Source organism: Lutra lutra, chromosome 6 (assembly GCF_902655055.1).
Source record: "Lutra lutra chromosome 6, mLutLut1.2, whole genome shotgun sequence".
NCBI lineage: Eukaryota > Metazoa > Chordata > Mammalia > Carnivora > Mustelidae > Lutra > Lutra lutra.
Genome location: NC_062283.1, coordinates 44,967,103 through 44,987,428, shown reverse-complemented (window position 1 = coordinate 44,987,428; position 20,326 = coordinate 44,967,103). Strand labels below are relative to the sequence as shown.

The 20,326-nt window shown below is 34.2% G+C and overlaps 1 protein-coding gene across 1 annotated transcript in view; it reads right to left on the bottom strand.

Moving 5' to 3' along the window:
* The window catches only part of EYS (eyes shut homolog), a 1,828,849-nt gene that overhangs the window by 1,050,145 nt on the left and 758,378 nt on the right, over positions 1-20,326 (bottom strand). The window contains 3 exon segments of the mRNA XM_047734324.1: positions 6,541-6,740; positions 18,853-18,931; positions 19,855-20,026. Coding sequence (XP_047590280.1) covers positions 6,541-6,740; positions 18,853-18,931; positions 19,855-20,026 — 451 coding nt within the window.

The window sequence follows — 20,326 nt, the reverse complement described above, 5'->3', positions numbered from 1 at the left end:
GGAGGAGCCGAGAGCCTGGGGCCCCACTCCTCTGTGTGCCCTCAGAGAACAGCGCCCAATTACTCCCGTCACCCTGCCTCCGGCCGTGCTCCGAGCTTACCGAGCCTGGGACCGGTTCAAGGTAACCCCGAGCTTAGAGCTCACTCCTCGGCTCTGTCTCTGTAGCTGGCTTCCCCGTTCTAATACCTGTAAGCTCTGCAACACTCAGACATCCCCGATCCTTCTGTGACCCTGCGGGACCCGAGGCCACGCTGACCCTGGGTGGGCTTCACCCCAGTTAAGCCTCTAGAGTGATGTCCCTCAGTGGAACAGACTTTTAAAAGTCCTGATTTTGTGCTCCGTTGCTCCACCGCTTGCCGGGAGCCGGCCCCTCCCCCCGTGGTCTATCTTCCTGTCGCTTTGGATTCACTTCTTCGCCAGTCCTACCTTTCAGAAGGTGGTTGATTTTCTGTTTCTAGAATTGCTGTTCTTCTTCTCTTCAATCTCCCATTGGATTTGTAGGTGTTTGCAATCTTTAGATAAGCTTATTTAGCTGATCTCCCGCTACCTGAAGTAGTCTCAGCCTGCTACTTCTCCGCCATCTTGACTCCTCCCTGGGACCATTTTCTTATACTATACACATAAATAAACTCAAAATGGATTAAATACCTAAATATGAGTTCCTGAAAACTTAAAACTCCCAGAAGAAAACAATGGCAGTAATTTCTTTGACATTAAAACATTTTTCTAGATAGGTGTCCTCAGGCAAGGGAAACAAAAGCATATTAAACTATTGAGACTACACCAAAATAAAAAGCTTTTGCATAGCAAAGAAAACCATCAACAAATGACAAGTCAACCTATCAAATGAGAGAAGACATTTGCAAATGATATATCCAACAAAGGGTTAATATCCAAAATATATAAAGAACTTTTACAGCAAAAGACCAAAGAACCCCACATGTAATCCAATTAAAAATGTTCAGAGGACACAAGTAGACATTTTTCCAAAGAAGCACAAATGGACAGCAGATACATGAAAAGATGCTCAACATCACTAATAATGAGGGAAATGCAACCCACAAATGAGATATCCGCTCACACCTGTCAGAATGGCTAGAATGAAACTGACAAGAAATAACAAGTGTTGGTAAGGATGTAGAGAAAAAGAATCCTTGTGCAATGTTGGTGGGAATGCAAATTGGTGCAGCCACTGTGGAAGACAGTATGGAGGTTCCTCAGAAAATAAAAAACAGAAATACCATATGATCCAGTAATTCTACTACTGGGTATCTATCTACCCAAGGAAACCAAAAACATTAATTCAGGTAGATATATGCAACCCTGTGTTCATCATGTTCATCATGGCATTATTTGTAAATTTGATTTTTGATTCTTAGTCAAAGTTTTATTTTTTGGAGAGTAAACAAAATCAGAAGTTGTTAGAGGATTACATAGTCCATCTGATATTTCCAAAAACATAAACTCTATGTAATGGAAAACCACCTAAGTATGGCTGTTAAAATACAGTTGTTTTATTCCAAGTTATAAAGTGAATTTACTTGCAGCAAAAGTGATTGATGATTGTTGAAAATAAGTTACTGTAGATCAATACCTTTACCCTGCATACTTCATAAGTTAGGTACCACCTCTGATTTTTCTATCCAAGCACAGAAAGAAATAGCATCTATCTTTCCTTACTTATGACATGATGGGATTCAGGAAGGCTTCCTTATCTCAGATATTTGATTTAACAATATGTTACAGTTGCTTAGATCTTATAATTAAAAATTTATTAGTTTTCCCTGCCTTTCTTGAATATTTTTTAAAAGGAAAAATACCAATGTGAGTATCAAATATTTTTACCTCTTTTAATATAATACATATAGTAGTACAAACAAATTACATTCAGTTCATGGCAGAAAGTGTAATGAAGCTTAGGTGAATGAAAAGGGCAAGAATATAAAGCACTTCAAGACTATGGAGGCAATGATGAAGATGAAATGAACTTGGAGGAAATATCAAAGTGAGGGGACATTTCCAACAGGATGGCGGGAGAGTTGTGGCAGATAGAAAGGGACTCTGAAAACCCAAAAGTAAAGAACACCAAGGTAAGAAACTGTCTGGAACAGGATTTCACACATTAAAAACAAAAACAAGTATCTTTGTGTCTCAGTGCTTTGTTTTATAAATTATTTGCTATATTCTTTATAATCTACATGGTGCCATAGAAAAAAGTTATGTATAATGTTTTTACTTATTACTATAGCCTTCTGCCATGTGATTCTAATTTGGATTTTAGTGTAATTTTAACATAGTTTTTATGGTTTAATAAAACTTGCACACATTAAAATGCTATTAAACTGTTACACATGGTTAATAATACTTACAGACTTCTGAAAGCAGCCATTATTAAACTGAACAAAGTCATTAATGTCTCTAAACTTTGTACCAGGATATAAACTACAAAAGAGATGTTAACCATATCTACAGAATAGTCATGGCATCTAACTGTGCATATATTTTTCTTTTTTTACTATATGTATGTTTTTTTGTATTAGTACTCTAACAAAAATTAAAAAAAAAAAAAAGAAAACAAACTTCATTGTATTCTAAATTGACTTTCCTACTGATCATGACTTTGAAGTCAACTGACAGTACAAAACTCCTATGCTTTTGGTCCTTTATCTATGTACTAACCAGATTATCAGAGGCAATCTCTATAACCTTCTGCAGTCCGAAAATTCAATGTGTTAGTAAGAACTCACCCTAAAACTCAATGTGCTAGTAAGAAACAACCATTTGAGTTTAGGACTAGAAATACAATCATAATTATTATATTTCCTGAACAAAAGGTTATTTTCATTTATTTTAAATAACAGATAATGAAAAAGATTTTTAAAATTTATCAATTATTGACCATATTTTTACTTTCAACATTCATATTATTAATTTAATATGTTTCAGTTGGGAATATAAATGAACTCACTGGTGAGTTTGAGTTGCTGAACACATATTGTTAAAAATAAATTTAGGTATTTGAAATGTCCTGTCATGTCTCAAGAAAGGATCTAAGGTATGATTATAAAATTGTCTTTAATATATGGTTGAATTACTTAAACATGTTTCTTGGCACCTAATAGCCCAGTTATTTTTCCTAACTAAAACTAATCCTAGCTTATTTTGCTTAAAATGGTTAACTGATTTATGTCAGTATTCAAAGCAATATTATGGACATAATTCATTTTACAGACAAATATACAGTAATGAAGAAACTAGCTACATATCACTGGCTTATTCATTTTACCATTTTCAAGGATCATATTCTAAAAGGTCAGACTTTAGTACATCCTTTTTTTTCCTTTTCTCTTTTTTTCCTATTTAAGGACTACCCATTCCTTTCAAAATTTAGCTACAATCAAGAAGATTAAAAAATGAACACTAGCTATTCTTTCTTTTTTAAGATTTTATTTTTAAGTAATCTTTACATCTAACACAGTGTTTGAATTAACAACCCCAAGATCAAGGGTTGCATCCTCTACTGACTGAGTTAGCCAGGCATCCTAATAACTAGCTATTCTTAAAATGTATCATTGTTCTACTTATAAAGTAATTTAAATGAATCAGATGTCTTCATGATAAAAATCAGAGATCACCAAAGTATAAATCTGACACACCTCAGACCTAGTGAAGCCCAATACTCAATGTCTGGGGAATAAAATGGAGATATTTAAATAGGTCCACATATGCTAATCAATTTCACCCTGGATCTAAGTCACCTTACTACATATAGTTAAAGTACTTTCTCAGGTATGCCACTACATTAATACATGCTTTTACTCCACTGCTTTAACTGGGCAGGGCTATTATTTAAAACAGTCTTGTAGACACAGAAATAATTCAATAAAGAAGAATCTGGTCAATAGAGTTGGAATATAAAAGTGGTCATATGAGACATCTGTGTAAACAGCAATAAAGATCAATAAAACAGGCATAAAAATGTTAGTAACTGAGACTCTGAGTGAACTTAAAACATTCTGTAACAAAAAGTGAGCCAACTTATTGGCACTTGAAGAAAAATGAATTCTTCAAATAAATTACTTTTTAAACAGAAAATAACATGGTTTGCTAAGTGGGCATTAAATTTACAATGCAAAAAAATCCCAGCTACTTATATGCATTGAAAAGTAAGAGAAAATACGTAATATTCTCCCAAAGAAAAATTTTATAAACCAGATAAAAAAGGGTGATAAGTAAGTAGGATTCGTATAGTTGTTTTTTTTTTTTTTTAATCAGTATAGCTTTTATTTCATCTTTAAGATATCACAAATAAATCTGAAACATCATCCAGTTTCAGGATTCATACAATTTTTTAAAAAAATATTTTATTTATTTATTTTAGAGACAGAGAGAGAGAGACAGCATAAGCGAGAGGGACAAAGGGAGAAGGAAAGAGAATCTCAAGCAGACTCCTTGCTGAGTGTGGAGCCTGACAAAGGCTCTTTCCCAAATCTCTGAAATCATGACCTGAGCAGAAACCAAGAGTTGAATGCTTATCCGACTGCACCACGCAGGTGCCCCAGGTTTCAATACAATTTTTTTAAAGAAAGAAAAATGATTATTTTATTATGGTTTAAATAAATATATCAGAGGTTAATCCTTAAGCCATACACAAATATATGATTTAACTTGCAAAACATTCCATCCCATGAGTTTTCTTTTGTTAATAAACATCTTGAGAATAATGCTAACCTGGCACCAACATCAATGACTACTCACAGTCGCTGTACAAGTCCCTTAGAAACTGAAACTCCTAAGGCATTTAAATTTACCATTCCCAGACTTTCAGGAGCTTTCAGGCATATTGAATCAACAGTGAAATTTTTGAAAACAAGACAACTCTTATTTAAATGAAGTCTGAATAACCTTGTAGCTATAATGGTTGCCTATACTTGTTCCTGGGAGATAAGCCAGGAAAAGAAGCAAGCCTCTTTAGTCTAAATTCCTTTGACTTCATGCTTTAAGAAAGGTCAGCCTAGCTAGCCCATGATTAACATCCCCTAAAAGGAAGATTTATAGAGTAGCTTTTATAGTGCTTGAATTAATAAGGTTGTAAAAACACATATTTTAGTTTTAGGTTCACTTATTTTTTTTTTTTTTATTGAACTGAATGAGTTTCCATGAATGGAACCTTGATTTATAACATCATATTCATTGGAAATAAATGTTCAACTTACCGTTGTTGACTTATCCAGGCACTGATTAGGTTATAACCCAGAGGGTCCTTGCAGTGGTCAAGCAGTCATATTTATGATATTTTATGTAATTACAGTTGATACTAGAAACATATTTACTTTCTATATTTTATCAAACCACCAGAGTAAAACAAGCAAAATTCAAGCTTAAAAATACAAAATACAGCAGAGACAATACAACACATGCACACACTACAAATAAAAATGGCATGTTAAGCAATATGTAATAGAGAATAACTGTGTCATAATAATAAGTTAACACTGCATATGCTAAATGAAGCAATAATAATGTTGGGATTATGTGGAATTATCACCTATGTGTGCATTACCAGAGATATGCCTAAATAATGTGATAAAGGGATCAAAATAAACAAGAGGACAAAAAAACGCTGTAGGTATTGAACAAAGAAAATATGGTGGTGGCAATATTAAATGTAATGCAGAATATATTAATAATTTAAAAAGGAAATAATTGAAAAAATATAGAAATAATAGAAACACTCTACCACTAAATAATTATGTACCTAAATACACATATTATTTCAACCTTTCAATAATTTAAGATATTTAGAAGAAATACAGTTCACAGATTTTAACTCGATATTAGGCTCTCAAAAATCAGACTGAAATAGTAGAGGTAAACTATTTTTTAAATATGTTGTTTCAATTAATATTTTACAAATTGAACAGGTAATGGCTATGTTTTCAAATGACCAACCAATTATATATTATATAAAGAACAAAGGTAATGAAAATTCATCTCCTAAGAATTTTTAAAAGATACTTAAAGATACTTAGAGATGTGTCTTGAATATCTTGAATATCAGCCCTTTGTTGGTTCAAAAATATAGTGACACATAAATTTATTTTTATAAATCTCAGTAAATGAAAATTTTTCAGTTGTTAAGATCTTAGAATTATAAGGACAGCAGGAAGACTAAAGAATCTCTATAAGAAGTATATTACAAATATGAACGATCTATGTATCATTCATGTGTTGTAATATTTAAGAAAAGGAATAGGAATCCAATTTTGGGACAGATCTGTGATATGAAGCAATTATAAAATGAGAGATGATTAAATTTGGAAGTCCAACATGGGATTTATATGAACATATGACATTTGGAAAAAACATAAAAATAATGCTTTCTTAGAATTGTTGGGTTAAAATTTGTGATTTAACTTTCTTTAAGATGAAAACTTACTTAAAATCTTAGTATCTACTTTTCAGACTGTATCACTACTCAGATGTTTATATGCTTTCCTAAATATATATTTGGTTAATCATGGGTAAATAAATACTGACCTGCAGTAAAACTTGTGTCCAGATCCATCAACACAAATCCATCCATTAAGCCAGAAGACCAAATTCAGTTCAGGCTCAGCATGACTGTCAATATTTATTTCACAATATGCACCAGTGTATCCACTTGGGCAAATCCAAGTAAAGTCATGGACTGATTTCTCACAGGAGTCTTCTTTTATGCAAGGAATTGATGTACAGTTCTAAATTAAGAAAGAGAGAATCAAATTTGATTACTAGTGGTATGACTAACAATTTTATTAAAATTATACGTTATTTAAAATTTTCTGAGAAATCAATATGCAAGTTTATTTTATATTCCCTTCCCCTAGTAACTGAAATGTTTCTAGTAATAAATGATTTTTATTTCTTATCACCAGAAATACTCTGTCAAGTGTCTTATGTTAATTTTTCAGAAAAAAAAACCTTTTTTTTAAACTTTTTTAAACTTTACTAAAGCATGTATCATGGCAGTGAACACCTTCCCCCCTAAACACCCTAATAATGGTGCTAATGCAAATCCTATGTGTATAATATCAGGAATTCACTGACCCTTAAGTATACTTATAATATTCCACTGTATGTATATATGCCACATTTTCTTCCTTTCTTTTTTTTTTTAATGTTATGTTAGTCACCATACAGTATGTCATTAGTTTTTGATGTAGTGTTCCAAGATTCATTGTTTACATATAACACCCAGGGCTCCCATGCAATACATGCCCTCCTTAATGCCCATCATCAACTATCGCATCCCCCTGCCCCCTCCCCTGTAAAACCCTCAGTTTGTTTCTTGGAGTCCACAGTTTCTCATGGTTCGTCTCCCCCACTGATTTCTCTCCCTTCATATTCCCCTTCCTTCTAACATCCTCCATGCTATTCCTTATGTTCCACAAGTAAATGAAACCCTATGATAATCGACTTTCTATACTTGACGTATTTCACCCAGCATAATCTCCTCCAGTCCCATTCATGTTGATGCAAAAGTTGGGTATTCATCATTTCTGATGGCTGAGTGATATTTCATTATATGTATGTAGACCACATCTTCTTTATCCATTTGTCTGTTGAAGGGCATCTTGACTCTTTCTACAGTTTGGCTATTGTGGCCATTGCTGCTATGAACATTGGGGTACAGATGGCCCTTCTTTTCACTACATCTATATCTTTGGGGTAAATACCCAGTAGTGTAATTGCAGGGCCATAGGATAGCTCTATTTTTAATTTCTTATGGAATCTCCACACTTTTCCAAAGTGGCTGCACCAACTTGCATTCCCACCAATAGTGTAAGAGGGTTCCCCTTTCGCCACATCCTCTTCAACATTTGTTGCTCCTTGCCATGTTAATTTTGGCCATTCTACTTGGTGTAAGGTTGTATCTCAGGGTGGTTTTGATTTGAATCTCCCTGATGGCTAATGATGATGAACATTTTTTCATGTGTTTGTTAGCCATTTGCATGTCTTCTTTGGAGAAGAAGTCTGTTCATGTCTTCTGCCCATTTTTTTGACATGATTATCTGTTTTGTGTGTGTTGAGTTTGAGGAGTTCTTCATAGATCTTGAATATCAGCCCTTTGTCTGTAGTGTCATTTGCGAATATCTTCTCCCATTCCATGGGCTGCCTTTTTGTTTTGTTGGCTGTTTCCTTTGCTGTGCAGAAGGTTTTGATCCTGACAAAGTCCCAAAAGTTCATTTTCATATTTTTGTTTCCCTTGCCTTTAGAGATGTCTCTTGAAGTTGCCAGGGCCAGTGTTGAAGAGGTTACTGCCTATGTTCTCCTCTAGGATTCTGATGGATTCCTGTCTCACACTGAGGACTTTTGTCCATTTAGAGTTTATCTTTGTGTATGGTGTAAGAGAATGGTTGAGTTTCATTTTTCTGTACACAGCTGTCCAAACCCAAAAATTATTGCCAAGGAGCTTACCAGCTATGTCTTCTTCTAGGAGTTTTAAGGTTTCAGGTCTTACATTCAAGTCTTTAATCCATTTTGAGTTGGTTTCATGATGATGTAAGAAAGAAGTCCAGAGTCATTATTTTGCATGTGGCTATCAGTTTTTCCAACACCATTTATTGAAGATACTGTCCTTTCCTCAGTCCTTTGTCATAAATTAATTTACCTTATTTGCATAGATTTCTGGGCTCTTTATTATGTTCCATTATTCTATATTTCTGTTTTTATGCCAAGCCAAACTCTTTGATTACTACAGCTTTGAATATAGATTAAAATCAGGAAGCGTAATACCTCCAGCTCGTTTTCCTTTCTCAAGATTGCTTTGGCTGTTTGGAGTCCTTTGTGATTCCATATAAATATTAAGATTTTTTTTCTAGTTCTGTGGAAAATGCTTTTGGAATTTTGATAAGGGTAGTATTAAATCTAATTGGATATAAATTGGATATAAATTTATATAAATATATTCATATATACATTTATATTTATATATAGATATATATTATTTATATATATAAATATAAAAATTTATATAAATATAAATTGGATATAAATCCCTTTAGGAAGTATGGACATTTTAATAATATTATTTCTTCCATCCAAGAATAGGAAATATCTTTTGTTTCTTTCTTTCCATTTTTTTGGTAACTTCTTTAATCATCTTTTATCAGTATTTTATAGTGTTAAGTATACAGATCTTTCACCTCCTACTTGGTCAAGGTTATTCCTAAATATTTTATTCTTTTTGGTGTTATTATAAATGGGATTGTTTTCTTAATTTCTCTATTAGTTCATTGTTGGTGTATAGAAATGCAGCTGTTTTTCTGTACTAGCATGTCCCTGCTAACAACTTAACTTTGAATATATATATAAAAGCTCTAGATTTATATATTCTTAAAATTTGGGATGCTAGGTGTGGGGTCCAAGCCCATCATTTCTCAGGGAGAAGCTAGAAGTTAGGGATTTCTTCCTGAATGTATAGCACTGTGCAAGAGTGGGATTTATGGTGAGAGTGTGTCTCAACCTTTCTGACCCATTTCATTGTGAGTGTTTTCTCAGTTGCCCAATGTGTAGTTTCTGGATTTCTCCCAAGGGAAACTGCTGCATGCATTGTTTTGTACACTCAGCACATCCACAGCAGGAGGGAAAGTCAGGTGCCTTATATGTTACCATTTTGGTCCACAGTTTTATTGTGTGTCTGATCAGAATCTTTTAATTAGCCACTTTTCCCAATTGTCCAAATTTGTGTCTAGTATATCTTCATCCTGTAGTCCCAGAAATACAGGGAATTTGTGGAGTCAGAGGAACTTAGATAATGTCTGTATTACTTTTGAAGCATTTGAGTATTTTTATACTTGTCTACTACTTTTACCCACTTATTAAATAAATGGTATTTTGGTAATTTATTTATTGTTGGTGCATTTATGTGTAAAATGGCAATAATTTCATCCACTTCACACAGGTTCCCATGAGAATTAAATAAAATAATAAATATAAAGTAATTAGCCCTGTTCCTGGGACATAACAGCTGCTCAGTAAATGTTATCTTATTTCCCTTTATACTATGATGGTCAAGGGCCTTGCCAGCCTCTATCTCAGCCATTCAGCTAGAATAGAAAATGAGTTTTTTTAGTATATTTACCATATCATGCCATATGTTTCTTAAGTTTATATTTTATTTTTTTAAGATTTTTATTTATTTATTTGACAGACAGAGATCACAAGTAGGCAGAGAGACAGGCAGAGAGAGAGAGGGGGGAAGCAAACTCCCTGCTGAGCAGAAAGCCCAATGCAGGGCTCGATCCCAGGACTCTGGGATCATGACCTGAGCCGAAGGCAGAGGCTTTAACCCACTGAGCCACCCAGGTACCCCAAATTTATATTTTAGATATTACATATGTGCTTATATTCTGGAAAACACAAAGCATGGTGCTTCAAACAAGGTATGACATCATTTTTCAAGGTAATGTTAACTCTGAAAAGGTTTGCACTGTATAATTATGAGAAATAATTTATGGAATTTTATGACATCACTAGTAAACCATTTTTGTATACTCTTAACATGTTATCTACACAATATTTGTTAATGGATATACAAAAATATGAATCATTTGCACTCTGGAGTCTAAGTTACTAAATCTTCAAAGATAATTACATATATAAACATGAGATTTTTTTTTTTACATTTTACTCTGTAAAGTGATATTTTTTAAAGCTATCAATGGTTGACATTTATGCTTATAAACAGTGGCTTTTAAGAAATTTTAACATAACAATAAAAACTCACACAGAAAAGGCTAATGTGAAGCCACTGCATTCATATCATTTGTCACATGAAAAATTAAGGATTTGTCAAAATCACCAGAGAGTTTAATTAGTATCTTTTTCAATAAGAAATGGATTGTGCCCTTGACTATAAAACTCAAGTCATGCTATGCTTAGAACCCAGATGGTGATCTGTTACACTCACCCAAGTGATACAGTTAAATGTATGTTTTTATAAATGAATGCCATTTGGATATTTGTTTTACCTTTTCTGAAAATGTAAATTCCTTAAGGATAACCAAGGGCACTGAGTAGACTTAGTGCAGGTACTGCAGTTATTTTTGTGGAATGTAAATGCAGAATTCCATAGGGAATGACATGGAAACAACGTGTTTTCCTCTTAGGCCTACAGCTGGTTATACATAGAATGATTTATTAGAAAGCATTACATAAACTAATTGAATTATATCTCCCATGGGAAGAAAGGGATCGTTTTTAGACTGCCAAAAGTTCTGTCTCTAGGGTTTACAAGAATCTTTTACTAAATTAATTAGCAGGCTTAATGGAAAATACAAAAGCAATTTCTTTTTAGAAAAAAATCAAATATTCACTTAAAATTCTTGGTCTTTCCTGGTGCAAAACATAAGGCTGATACCTTTCCTTCTGTTCATCATTTATATTACTTTGCTATACCCTATTTAAATATAATAAAGTGACTTCCAAGAAGAATTTACTAATTTAACTTCAGAAAATGAGAATAAAAGGCTGGGTGTTTAGAGAAAGAGAAAGAAGCTAAGAGTATTGTTGCAGACCAGGAGAATCTAGACAATTAACATATACCCCAGTGCTATGTCCAATCATCTTGCATTAAAAATGCCATGCCAGGGGGCGCCTGGGTGGCTCAGTTGGTTGAGCGACTGCCTTCGGCTCAGGTCATGATCCTGGAGTCCCGGGATCGAGTCCCACATCAGACTCCCAGCTCCACGGGGAGTCTGCTTCTCCCTCTGACCTTCTCCTCGCTCATGCTCTCTCTCACTGTCTCTCTCTTCTCTCAAATAAATAAATTAAAAAAAAATGTTTAAAAAAAAATGCCATGCCAGGAAATCTATAGAAGAGTAAAAGTAACACAGCAGGGATGTAGTCATTGTTCACTGCTTAGTTAGAGCAAAAGTACAGACTGGCCAGTCAATGTGCCAATTATCTCTGATAGTTGTGTTCCATCTGAGTTGTGTAGTTTCGATGCAGAGTTGCTCTATGATCTCTGAACTTCCCAGAAGAATAGAAAGTTATTACTTGAGATCCTCTTTATCATAGCATTTCTGTCATGGAATCATGTGTTTTCTTTCTCATACCACTGTTTTTTAAAGTACTGGGGTATTTTTTTCAAATAAGATTTTGGAGAAACAGAATATGTTAAACAGATAATCATGAAACTGTTCTATCTGAAGGTGGAAACAGAACATGGTACACATTACAGCCTTACCTTACCCAATGCAAAGACTTATTAAACTTCACAGAATTTCTCCAATTTTGTGTAGCTCTGAATAAAAACTACTAATAATGTGGTCTACTGTTCCTAAGCCTTGAATTGCCTATGGATACTCTGGGTACCTTGTTAAACTGCAGATTTAAATTCAAAAGGTTTTGCTAAAGAAAAAAAAAAAAATTTCAAAAGGTTTGATGTGAGGCCTGAGCTTATCCATTTCTAACAAACCCTCAGGTGATCCTGATGCTGATAGTCCACATACCAAACACTGAGTAGCAAAAATCTAGTCCAACAATGTTATTTTACTAAAACAAAACAAAACAAAACAAAACGAAAACAAAAACCAAGCCCAAGGATATTACTGACTTCACCAATATCTTATAGCAAGATGATACCAGAATAAAACCACATAGACAAAAATGCCCTGAATTCCACCTTGGGGTTCATTTACCACCACATCTTGATTTCTCTCTCAAAGGAGTCTCTTGGCTGTGGAATATGACAATGTATATGGTAAAGCCTAAATATCTCTACATTTTACTTTCAATATAATTTTCATTTGCCATTTTCTTTCTTTCTTACATGGTTAAACATGGGACTAAAATAGTTACTAGGAAGAAGATTTTATTTGATACTCAATTTAATCTGCTTTATGATGTTTTGATATAGAGAAAATACACTTGTTTAATTTGCTATTTCAACAAATCAAACAAGATTATGAAATGCCCAAGTTGGGATTTCTGTAGTAAATATTATTTTTTCTCTATTAAAAATGTGTCTGACATACTTCCAAGAAAGAAAGCCACTGAAATACAAGAAAACAAAACCACTATCTTAGAAATAGCCTGAAATGCACAAATGAATCAAATACAAGAAGGAAAAGTACATCAGGGTTGAAATTAAACACTGTGCTAAATTCATGAAACGAATGCCTGATGCCTCATTTGGTTAAGCATCTCTCTTGATTTCTGCTCAGGTCAGGATCTCAGGTCCTGAGATGGAACCCCATTTGGGCTTTGTGCTTAGCGGGGAATCTGCTTCTTTCCTGATCCTCCCCCTGCTCTCTCTCTCTCTCTCTCTCAAGTAAATAAATAAATAAATCTTTGAAAAACAAGCAAGGAAAATAAAACAAAAACAGAAACAAAACAAGTTTGCTTGTGGTTTCTCCCCTCAAATCCTAACATAAACTTTGCTGTCTCACTTGCCAAGGAACATCAGATTTATCACTCTGCCCCATACTGACTTGAGTGTTCTTTTCCATCAGTACTGTGCATGGTTCTCCACTGCTCTTTAACCTAGAAAGACAGATTCAGGGCGCCTGGGTGGCTCAGTCAGTTAAGCATCTGCTTTGGGCTCAGATCGTGATCTTGGGGTCCTGGGACAGAGACCCATGTCAGCCTCCCTGCTCAGTGTGGAGTCTGCATCTCCCTCTGCCCTCTCCCACCCCCAGCTCGTGCTCTCTCACTCTCAAATAAATAAGTAAAATCTTAGAAAAAAAAAAGACATTGATCTATGAATGCCCTTCAGAGACTATTATTAGGGCATTGCAAAACAGAGGAAGTTACGATAAATAGGTCAGCTAAGTAACAAACACATTTACATCTATATTGATATCTCCATTAGAACTGGTAAGCAGGAGGTATTTCTGAAAACTATTTTATTTCTGTTTCTCATAGATAAAAAATATTCAGTATTTGCGAAATGAATGACCAAAATTACATTTAGAGTGTACTTAATGTACTAGTGAAAAGAACACTTAAAAAAAAAAAAAACTGTTGAACTGTAATTAATATAGATGACAGCATGAAATTTTAAAAAGCAGAAGAACAGAACAGATAATCTTAAACTGACCCATATATAGGAACTTAGTGCATGAAAAATAAGGCAACCGGAATCAATAAATGACAGAGCCTTTGACAAAAATTCTTAGAAAATTCATTTCCCCTACTTTATATCAATCATAATAATATATTCACTATGGATTAAAGTTCTAAAAGTGTTATCAATCCTAAAATTATAGATCAGAATATAAGAAAATAATTTAAATATTGCTGCATGAAAAGACTTTCTAAGGAGAGATGGAAAGCCCAGTGTCAGAAAGAAAAAAAGTAAAGAAAAATACAAAAAATATGGTGTAAGAGAACAGTCCAGTTTCATTCTTCTGCATGTGGCTGTCCAATTTTCCCAGAACTATTCATTTAAGAAACTGTTTTATTTTTCCATTGGTTAGTCTTTCCTGCTTTGTTGAAGATTAGTTGACCATAGAGTTGAGCATCCATTTCTGGGCTCTTCATTCTGTTCCATTGGTTATGTGTCTGTTTTTATGCCAGTACCATGCTGTCTTGGTGATCACAGCTTTATAATATAGCTTGAAGTCAGGCACTGTGATGGCACAGGTTTGGTTTTCTTTTTAACATTCCCCTGGTGATGGGCATTAAGGAGAGCATGTGATCCAATCAGCATTGGGTGTTAATCATTGAATGCTACATCAAAAACTAATGATATATTATATGTTGCCTAATTTAACTTAATAAAAAATACAAAAAATACAAAAATCTCACATTTTACAAGTCTTATAAAGACCTGAGCTAAAATAAAGAGTCAGATGCTTAACTGATTGAGCCACTCAGGTGCCCCTAAGTGAGGTTCTTCAACACTTATCTGGAAAATGTAGCTATTAAAAGGAATGCGTTAGGTTCTTTCTACAGTCTTTTTGTGCCATCATAATGGTGCACATGAATGTCCTGGCAGATGCTCTCAAGAGCATTAATGATCTCAAAAGAGAGACAAACTCTAGGTTCTTAATAGGCCATACTCCAAAGACATCATCTGGTTTCTAACTATAATGATGAAGCATGGTTATTTTGGTGAATTTGAAATCACTGATAATCAAAGAGCTTGGAAATTGTTGTTAACCTCATGGAAAGGTTAAACAAGTGTGGAATGACCACCTCAGATTTGAGGTACAACTCAAAGATCTAAAAACATGGAAAAATAATCTGCTTCTGTCCCATCAGTTTGGTTTCACTGTACTCAACAACAGGTGGTGTCAAAGACCATGAAGAAGCAAAATGAAAATACAGGAGGGAAAATCCAATTCTTTTTCTAGGTATGTAATACATACATGAAAATAAAATGCCCTAGTGGACATAAATAAGTAAAAGGAATGAGTCAAGACTCTTTGTATTACAATGCAATGGTTCCTAAGATACACTAAGTGAAACAAAAAGTCATTTAATAAGGAGGGTAATGAGTACAGTTTTATGTTAAAATAAAATAAAAATAAATAAATTAATAAATTAATTAATAAAATAAAATAAAGTAAAATAAAAATAGTAATGTGGCAGGATACAAAAATCAATGTACAGAAATCAGTTGTTTTCTTATACACTAACAATGAAAATATAGAAAGGGAAATTAGAGAATTGATTCTAGTAATTATAGCACTAAGAACCATAAGATACCTGGGAATAAACCTAACCAAAGAGGTAAAGGATCTGTACTCGAGGAACTACAGGACACTCAAGAAAGAAATTGGAGAAGACATAAAAAGATGGAAAAACATTCCATGCTCATGGATTGGAAGAATAAACATTGTTAAAATGTCTATACTGCCTAGAGCCATCTATACTTTCAATGCCATACCAATCAAAATTCCACTGGCATTTTTCAAAGTACTGGAACAAAGAATCCTAAAATTGTATGGAACCAGAAGAGACCCCGAATTGCTAAGGAAATGTTGAAAAAGAAAAACAAAACTGGGAGCAACATGTTGCCTGATTTCAAACTTTATTACAAAGCTGTGACTACCAAGACAGCATGGTACTAGTACAAAAACAGACACATAGACCAGTGGAACAGAGTAGAGAGCCCAGATATGAACCCTCAACTCTATGGTTAAATAATCTTTGACAAAGCAGGAAAAAATGTACAGTGAAGATAGTCTCTTCAATAAATGGTGCTGGGAAAATTGGACATCTATGTACAGAAAAATGAAACTTGAGTATTCCTTTACACCATACACAAAGATAAACTCGAAATGGATAGAAGACCTCATCATGAGGCAGGAATCTATCAAAATCCTAGAGAAGAACATAGGCAGTAACCTCTCCGACTTTGGCCACAGCAACTTCCTTCAAGACACATCTCCAAAGGCAAGGGAAACAAAAGCAAAATGACCTTTTGGGACTTCATCAAGATCAAAAGCTTCTGCACAGCAAAGGAAACAGTCAACAAAACAAAGAGGCAGCCCATGGAGTGGGAGAAGATATTCGAAAATGACACTACAGACAAAGGGCTTATATCCAAGATCTATAAAGAACTCCTCAAACTCAACACACACAAAACAGATAATCACGTCCAAAAATGGGCAGAAGACATGAACAGATTTCTCCAAAGAAGACCTACAAGTGTCTAACAGACACATGAAAAAATGTTCATCATCATTAGCCATCAGGGAAATTAAAATCAAAACCACTTTGAGATACCACCTTCCACCAGTTAGAATGGTCAAAATCAACAAGACAGCAAACAACAAGTGTTGGAGAGGATGTGGAGAAAGGGGAACCCTCTTACACTGTTGGTGGGAATGCAAGTTGGTGCAGCCACTTTGGAAAACAGTGTGGAGATTCCTTAAGAAATTAAAAATAGAGCTACTCTAAGACCCTATGCAATTGCACTACTGGGTAATTACCCCAAAGATACAGATGTACAAATACAGATACAGATACAAAGATACAGATGTAGTGAAAAGAAGGACCATCTGTACCCCAATGTTCATAGCAGCAATGACCACAGTTGCCAAACTGCAGAAAGAGCCAAAATGCCCTTCAACAGATGAATGGATAAAGAAGATATGGTCCATATATACAATGGGATATTATGCCTCCATCAAAAAGGATGAATACCCAACTTTTGCAACAACATGGATGGGACTGGAGGATATTATGCTAAGTGAAATACATCAAGCAGAGAGAGTCAATTATCATATGCTTTCACTTACTTGTGGAGCATAAGGAATAACATGGAGGACATTGAGAGAAGGAGAGGAGAAATGAGTTGGGGGAAATTGGAGGGGGAGATGAACCACGACAGACTGTGGACTTTGAGAAACAAACTGAGGGTTTTGGAGGTGAGGAAGGTAGGGGCTTGGGTGAGCCTAATGGTGGGTATTAAGGAGGGCATGTATTGCATGGAGCATGTATTGCATGGGTGTAAAAAAGATAAAAAAAATAAAAGATATAAGGAAGAAATCTAGAAGTACATAGGTAGAATTTTAATAATTGTTCTCACAATATTGCATGTATGTGTGTATGAATATATACAACTCTCTATATAAAAGAAAATATTTATTTACTTATATGTTTAATTCTGAAGAAGAATGCTATATTTATACTACCAAGAGATAGGGTTTTAGAGATTGCCACAGGCAATATGTATAAAAGTGCAAACAAGATAGATGCCTTGTCCATTCTTACCAGGGAATTTATTAATTATGACACTTCCTTTTCCACATCAAGTATGGCCTCACTCTCTAGAACCAAATCAATGTAACAGCAATAAATAATTAAGTTTAAAAAATAATGTGTCAGAAAATGTGTTAATTGTTTTACATGCGTTATCTAATTTAATCCTCACAACAACCAACAACCCAAGAGGGGGGTGTTATGATGACTGCCCTCATTGAATAGCTAAAATATGATTTCAGAATATAAATAATTTATCCAAGAACACATAGAAACTAAATAGCAAGACAGTGGTTCAATCCTGTTTCTCCTTAATGCATTTAACCATCCCAACACTCCCTCTGAAAGGACCATTTACTGAATACCCACCATGTCATATGTGCATTATCATACCAATGACTGCTTGATGTAGAAATTATTATAGCTTTATTTTATGGCCAAGGGAGAGGCAAAGGATTTAAATAAAATACCCATAGTATCACAATATTGAGGCTCTTTTTAGTCACAATACTTTCTTCTTTTACCATGTGAAAGGAATGATTTGGAAGAATGTCCTATTATTCAGGAAGGCTCACAAGATTCTCATCTCCAAAATATGGTCTCAAACTTCAAGTAACTGACATTTCTCAACTAATTAGGCATCCCACATAAAATGCCATGTGTCAATCACATTGCAGACTCCTGAAGACTCAAAAAAGATCACGAAAGTATTATAGGTGTTGGTGTTCTTTACATGTACCCACCTCTTGGCACGTATAGCCAGTATTTATGTTCTTGTGATATCTGAATCAATTTAATGTCCTCTCATCCCTAAACATCCACAGACACCTGTATGTCCTAAGACCAGAAAGGGGGAGGCAGATGGCAAAGTATAAGCCTTTTGAGCCTTCTTTTGACAATAATCACTTCCAGGACTTAATTAATGAGGGATCCAGATTGCAGAAATTGTTGATAACAAGACACAGAGGAGGAAAAATGAAAAGAAGCTACGATTTTAGTTCTGTTTGGAGTAGATGAGAAACTCCAAAGAAGAAAGGTGAGAGAGCAGTTAAATCATCAATAACTGCTGAAAAAATGACTCTGAAACCTATAACGAGTACTTTGGTTTTTCTTCTGAATTACTTCAAATTTAATAAAAATTATGAAACTTACATTAATCTTGATCTCACATCTTGAGCTAGTCCATTCTGCAACAAATGAACATTGATACTCGCTAACGAGATCTATACATCTGAAACACAGAATTACATTTTTAAATAAGTAAGACAGTAAAGCATAATTTCAAAGGAGTTTCACTATTTAAAGTTTTTCTTTTCCAGTTAAGGGAAAAAACATACATTCCCATGAGCAATAGAAGGCAAAGTCTGTTCCTGCTTTTTATCCTTCAAGGTGACTGGACTGAAAGAACAGATCAATTTTAATTTTTGCCATCTTCCCCATGGCAATGTAAAGAAAGAAAAGTTCTAAAGATAAAAAGTACATCTAGAGTTTATGTTGAGAACTGAAGTCAGCTATGGCCAAATTTCACTGCAATGAGCTACCATCCTCATCCTCTCTCCCCTGCTTACAAAGTCAGTGGCAGGGCTAGAAAAGAAAAATAATGCTGCAGAGAAGGGCTCGTGCATCTATGAACCATTCTTCTTTGCCTGCATCTCCTAGAAATATCTAGGGTCTAAATTTGTATGAACTAATATTCTATCCATGAGCAGGAGAGTTATTATATAATTCCATAAATAGAGTAAAAAAATACCTTACATGTACATGGGGATGAGAGAGCCAGTCTACTTAGGGACATTTTAAATTCTAAGTGTGTGGTATTATCCCTACACAGAGCAAATAATAGAATGTCTCATCATCTTACCAGCTACTTCTATTACTGTGAGCAGTTACCTTTAAGTATATTAAAGTCCAATTAATCCACATTTATTGAAAATTACTTTATGCTAATGAGCAGAAATAAGGGCAGAGATAATGTATCAGTACATGGCATTAAGTGGAACAGGCAGCATCTGTCATCTTAACTGTACTTAGCTCTCATTTTATGAAAGAGCATAATTAAAATTATCTTTATCAACTTTCCCTTGACATTAATTCTTAAATATTGTGAGTTAAATTTACTTTCTGATTTAATAATAGAAAAACAAAAATAGTTACCTTCCATATAGACAAGGATTTGAGAGGCAATCATTTGCATTTTTTTCACAGTGTGTTCCAAAAAATCCACTCTTGCAGTCACAGGCATAATGATTGATGCCATCAATACAAGTTCCATCATGGAGACAGGGATCTGATAGACATTCATCTATATTTACTTCACAATGAATGCCTATAATAGAAGAGACAAGACAAAACATGAGACCATTTAAATGTAAAACTCCAAAGTTTATTCATTATGGTAAACACCAAAAAATCAAGGATCCTTCCCCGTAAAGGTAACTTGACACATTGTAGCAAAAGAAAACATTTTTTCAAGGTTAAACATGTTTAGAGGTCTATAAACTCTCATATTACTAATTTAATGTAAATGAGAAAACAAAGCACAAGCTTAATCTGCTTTAGAAATTTGTCTTTAGTGCAAGCAATTGCTAATTGAGAATGTTAGTGAAGTAATCAATTATATCAATTT